General features: G+C 40.5%; 1 protein-coding gene across 1 annotated transcript in view; it reads left to right on the top strand.

The window, feature by feature from the left end:
• Positions 1 to 6319, top strand: part of COG5 (component of oligomeric golgi complex 5) — a 485726-nt gene that overhangs the window by 39631 nt on the left and 439776 nt on the right. The window contains exon 6 of the mRNA XM_077472430.1: positions 126 to 246. Within this exon, the coding sequence (XP_077328556.1) occupies positions 126 to 246 (121 nt within the window). The remainder of the gene's footprint in view (positions 1 to 125; positions 247 to 6319) is intronic.

Raw genomic sequence — 6319 nt, 5'->3', positions numbered from 1 at the left:
TAACAGTGTATATTTCAAAATAAATCCAATTTGTGTGTGGCATTAGCATGATATTCCAGGATTTTGATTATAACCTGTATGTAACGTATTACTAATAACTCATGGAAAAAAATATTTCTTTTCAGTCGGCTTGTGATTTGCTTCGGAGGATTATTCGCATCTTGTATCTTAGTAAGAGGCTACAGGGCCAGCTGCAGGGAGGAAGCAGGGAGATAACTAAAGCTGCACAGAGTCTTAATGAGCTGGGTAAGTTCTCATGTTTTTTCCATTAGTTGTATTTTGTTTCTTGATTCTTTTTACAATTATTTTATGCCATCAGCACAATTTTAGATGCATGCAGATTGCTTGATATCAAATGTGTCTCCCTACTATTTGTTGTTACAGTCCACTAAGCTATTTGCCTGATGTGGCAGGCACATTGCGTTTTCTATTCTGTTTTGTGAATCGTAGCTGTACATTTCTGGAGTGTTATTCGAAATGAGGTTACAGTGGGTGACTTATTCAGACATTTTTATGGCTGGCCTGCTTGAAATCACAAGGTGTCTTTTATTGTGAGGAAAGCCATTGTTTGCTTTGTTCTGTATTGAGGTGGATACTTAGTGCTTTAAAGGCTCCTCTGCTATGTTTGTGTCATTTACTGTTCTCCACTTGAAACAGCTTTGTCATCTCCACACTGAATATGCACTACGACAGGGGTGTCAAACCCAATTACATCTCAGGGCCGCATCAGCATTATAGTTTCTGTCAAGGGGGCGGTTGTATCTGTAAGAAAATTTAAATGTATCCAGGGCTTTTTATTTTATCAGGAAATAGGTGCAAGATCTCAACCAGGCACTAGCCTCCCCCTATCGCAAACTGCACCGAACAGTACAGTGTTAGTGAGATGTGTCTGTGAAGAGAGTTAGGAAAGTAAACACAAGAAAATCGCATGGACAATCTATGAGATCTGACATCTTTATAAAGTGGTTCTTACAATATGAACAAAGCATATCTTTCTATAATGTGTACTTGGCTCAATCCAGAGCACTAAGTGCCATTTCCATCTGCTGCTTTGTTCCTCTGCTATCTATGTGAATCCCTTCTAACAAGTTTTTCTGACACCAAGAGAAACATGGTGACAGGGGAGGGATCTTTAGGTGATAGCCTCAGCTCTGTTCCTGTGAGCTGTGTGAAAGGGGGGGGGGGGGGTGTCTCACCTCCAATTAGCTGTCGGAGCTTTTCTTTCTGAGCTCTGCAGAGTGTTACTTCAGCTCTCCGCCCCCCCCCCCTTTTCTGAACTCTCAAATAAGCTTTAAAAATGCAGCACTTTTAATGGATGTAGAAAAGAGAAGACTACAGATTAACAGGTCTAACTTGGTGTAGGAGGATATGATTCATTGTTCTAAGGCCAGTCACTTCACTGAGTACGATATATGTAAAGGTTTATAGCCACTTTCAAGTGATTTGTGAACCCTGGGTTGTTTTTTACCTAATGCTTCTTTAAACAACACTATTACTCAGCAAAAAGTGTGACATTCTTTTTAGGTGCTTGCACACAATTTGCGTTTTTGGGTTTCTTTGGGCAGCCTTGCCCAGTGCAGTTCCGACACAAAAACAAGGCAGGTGTTCTATGAGGTCAGTTCACACAATTGCATGGTGGTGGTATGCGTCTGGTGGTGGTATGCGTCTGGTGGTGGTATGCGTCTGGTGGTGGTATGCGTCTGGTGGTGGTATGCGTCTGCTGGTGGTATGCGTCTGGTGGTGGTATGCGTCTGCTGGTGGTATGCATCTGAAAAAAAAAGTGCTCCATGCAATGTGTTGCAGTGAAAACCACCATATCACAACACTGCTGCAGTGAATTGAACAGACTAAATTGGAACCTGTGACATTTCAGTAAAGTTCTAAAGATAAGGGTAAAATAATAAACTGCACGAGGAGAGAGGATCTGCTCATCGGCACTTTTTCCTCCTGTGGCTATGCATTCAGAGCAAATTGGTACAAAACTTTTTTTTTTCTTTCTTCTTTTTAAGTTGGGGGATAGTCGGCATTTTTTCTCACATATGATCTCAAAGGAAAGTGATGGAAAAATGAAAGCAATGCCGTGCAATATTGCAAAAAATGGCCTGGTCGGGGGGGAGGGGTGAATCTTCCAGGGCTGAAGTGGTTAAATTGACTTTCACTGGTTGTCTGAAGTTCCTGGCTGACTTTTTTGTTCCAGCAGCAGTTTGTTTAAACCTAAAATGTTACATTGTCAAATAGTTGCTGTGCGTATTTATACTTTTCATTTTCTAGATGTGGTTGATTTAAAATTCCAATTAAATGCGTGCGTTTTAGAACTATTATTAAATAGTTGCTAATTCGGTAGGATTCAATACCAGATTAATCTCTACTGCTGGGATATATAGACACACATTACATCATTGATGAATTGCCATGGAAATATGAGACCAAAATATATGTACACAAATGGTAACGCATAATTAAATCATATCTCACCATGTTTTTATGCTCGACTTCCATCACATTCTGATACCAGGGCAGCACTCAAGATATTCTATTTCTGTCTTTACCATGAAGAATGATTCAGATTATATACTTAAAGCATTTGATTCACATGATTTGTCCATTATACCTATTTTACATATAAAATATGGTCATTTACATTCTCGTGCGGTGGGGTTCTTGCTTTTTATTCTTCACCAATTCCAGTAAAACAGGGTTTTAGGAATTCTAGGAATGGGTGAATAAGGCGATAATCTTAACACACGGGACCCTATAGATTTGCCAGAGTTATATGTTTTAATGTTTAGGGACAATTTTGACTTTTGATAGGTTTCCTTCCCTTGAATGTGCTGTGGCTAGTTTCTCCGGTCAATTGTGCTGTTTTTTTTATTAAGTGTTTTTTTCCATCACACCTGTCTACTTTTTGCCATTTATTCAATTCAACAATACAGTATAGATTAACACTTTCATTTTTTTTTTTTTTTTATTTGATACAAAGTTTGTGGTAGTCATGTTGTGTTATTGGTCTTTATATGTGTATTTGATGGTGCTGATTTTAGAAATGCTTTATATAGTTAAATATATTATTATTACTCAGGATTTATGTAGCACCAGAAGTTTGCACAACACTTTACAAAGTACAGGTACAATACAATGCACTACAAAGGATTAGGAGGGTCCTAATTGTGAGAGCTTACAATCAAAAAGGGAAGGGCAATGATCACTGTGAGCAAAGTGCTAATGGAGAAAGTGGAGGTAAATTTTATTCCTTGATGAGGTCAGTTTTTAGGGATTGTCTAAAGGCAGACACAGTAGGAAATGGCTGGACAGATTGGGGTAGGGAGTTAGAGGAAGGGAGAGGCTCTGAAGAAGTCCTGGGAGAAGGTGATGAGGGAGCTAGAGAAAAGGTTTGGGTGCTATTTTGAGATTAAGCTAGTGATGTAGTTGGGGGCAGAATTGTGGATGGCTTTGTATGTTAGTATTTTGAATTTTAGTGGGGGCTCTCTCTCTAATCAGATGTGTTTCAAAGATCCCTGCTTTTATCAAAATGCGTTATTTGATTGGAGAGAGAGCCCCCTGGTCCCTCAGACACTGGTTGCTGGACTGTGTCGTTCACGCATGACTTTTTATCTAGACTGTGTGCTTTATCTATGGTCAAGTAATAAGAGTTACTTCATGGTTTATGGAAGCAAGTTTTATTTGTCATCCTTATTTCTCCCTGACTACCAGTGTGCAGAAATATAGCCATTGTGTTTCTGTTTTAGATATCTCCATTCCTCCAGTGGATTGCACACAGCACATGACTGGGTCAATAGGATGCATGTTACTAACTCATATAACTGCTAACTCATTCTGTGGTTGCGTGCCTTGGGTCTGTTACATGTTTAGTGCACATTCTAACTTGCCTAATACTGTATAAATCCCAAGCTATGAACTGTCCTATGAGAGTGGGATTGGGAGCTCCTCTCCCACAGTGGCAGCAGGCCACAAAGAAATAGTTCATCCTAGGCCTTATACAGGACTGAATTAAATCGCAGATCTTCAACAAGTTTTTTTTCTATGCACTCTCAAAGGTCTTTAACACATCCATCTATAGTTAGATTTTCAAGCACAGCCTGGCTTCTGAGAGGGATCACTTAAAAACTAAGGGAATTTCGGACATAGTGATTGCTATAATTATTACTTACAGAAAGAAATCTTCCATCATCATATACAGTGCCTTGCGAAAGTATTCGGCCCCCTTGAACTTTTCAACCTTTTGGCACATTTCAGGCTTCAAACATAAAGATATAACATTTTTATTTTTTGTGAAGAATCACCAACAAGTGGGACACAATTGTGAAGTGGAATGAAATCTATTGGATTTTTTAAACTTTTTTAACTAATAAAAAAATGAAAAATGGGGCGTGCAAAATTATTCACCCCCCTTGCGTTAATACTTTGTAGAGCCACCTTTTGCTGCGATTACAGCTGCAAGTCCCTTGGGGTATGTCTCTATCAGTTTTGCACATCGAGAGACTGAAATTCTTGCCCATTCTTCCTTGAAAAACAGCTCGAGCTCAGTGAGGTTGGATGGAGAGCGTTTGTGAACAGCAGTTTTCAGCTCTTTCCACAGATTCTCGATTGGATTCAGGTCTGGACTTTGACTTGGCCATTCTAACGCCTGGATACGTTTTATTTGCGAACCATTCCTTTGTAGATTTTGCTGTATGTTTTGGATCATTGTCTTGTTGGAAGATAAATCTCCGTCCCAGTTTCAGGTTTTTTGCAGACTCAGGTTTTCAGGTTTTCATCCAGAATGGTCCTGTATTTGGCTGCATCCATCTTCCCCTCAATTTTAACCGTCTTCCCTGTCCCTGCTGAAGAAAAGCAGGCCCAAACCATGATGCTGCCACCACCATGTTTGACAGTGGGGATGGTGTGTTGAGGGTGATGAGCTGTGTTGCTTTTACGCCAAACATATCGCTTTGCATTGTGGGCAAAAAGTTGGATTTTGGTTTCATCTGACCAGAGCACCTTCTTCCACATGTTTGGTGTGTCTCCCAGGTGGCTTGTGGCAAACTTTAGATGAGACTTTTTATGGATATCTTTGAGAAATTGCTTTCTTCTTGCCACTCTTCCATAAAGGCCAGATTTGTGCAGTGTACGACTGATTGTTGTCCTATGGACAGACTCTCCCACCTCAGCTGTAGTTCTCTGCAGTTCATCCAGAGTGATCATGGGCCTCTTGGCTGCATCTCTGATCAGTCTTCTCCTTGTCTGAGCTGAAAGTTTAGAGGGACGGCCAGGTCTTGGTAGATTTGCAGTGGTCTGATACTCCTTCCAAAATGATCGCTTGCACAGTGCTCCTTGGGATGTTTAAAGCTTGGGAAATCTTTTTGTATCCAAATCCGGCTTTAAATTTCTCCACAACAGTATTACGGACCTGCCTGGTGTGTTCCTTGGTCTTCATGATGCTCTCTGCGCTTTCAACAGAACCCTGAGACTATCACAGAGCAGGTGCATTTATACAGAGACTTGATTACACACAGGGGGATTCTATTTATCACCATCAGTCATTTAGGACAACATTGGATCATTCAGAGATCCTCGCTGAACTTCTGGAGTGAGTTTGCTGCACTGAAAGTAAAGGGGCCGAATAATTTTGCACGCACCACTTTTCAGTTTTTTATTTGCTAAAAAAGTTTAAATTATCCAATAGATTTTGTTCCACTTCACAATTGTGTCCCACTTGTTGGTGATTCTTCACAAAAAATTTAAATTTTATATCTTTATGTTTGAAGCCTGAAATGTGGCAAAAGGTTGAAAAGTTCAAGGGGGCCGAATACTTTCGCCAGGCACTGTGTGAGAATCTGGTAGAGATATTTGTGTTGAAGATGGTTCAGTAATAGAACAGATGGACCAAAGATCCTCTGATCCAGGGATTCCTGATCACTATCGCAAGGAAAAGGAAACCGTAATTGAAGAAGTTCCCCGTATAGGATCGCTCTACAGCAGGGATATGCAATTAGTGGACCTCCAGCTGTTGCAGAACTACAATTCCCATGAGGCATAGCAAGACTCCGAAAGCCAAAAGCATGACACCCAGGGGCAGAGGCATGATGGGACTTGTAGTTTTGCAACAGCTGGGGGTCCGCTAATTGCATATCCCTGCTCTACAGCACTACAAAATTTCTTAAAGGAACAATTTGAACCACTGGAAAAGTGTTCAGAAAGATTACCAAAGAAAACAGCACTCTGAGATTTATTGGTCACAGCAAGGCGAATCGGCAAAATCCAGGGTAGATTAGCAAGGGAGTGGCTTACTGCTGTAGACTTCTGGGATATCTGTATGGGT

This window comes from Lithobates pipiens, unplaced genomic scaffold (assembly GCF_037356315.1).
Source record: "Lithobates pipiens isolate NorthernLeopardFrog02 unplaced genomic scaffold, aLitPip1_a1.2 Scaffold_8, whole genome shotgun sequence".
Taxonomy (NCBI): Eukaryota; Metazoa; Chordata; class Amphibia; order Anura; family Ranidae; genus Lithobates; species Lithobates pipiens.
This window is presented reverse-complemented; position numbering and strand designations above follow the sequence as displayed.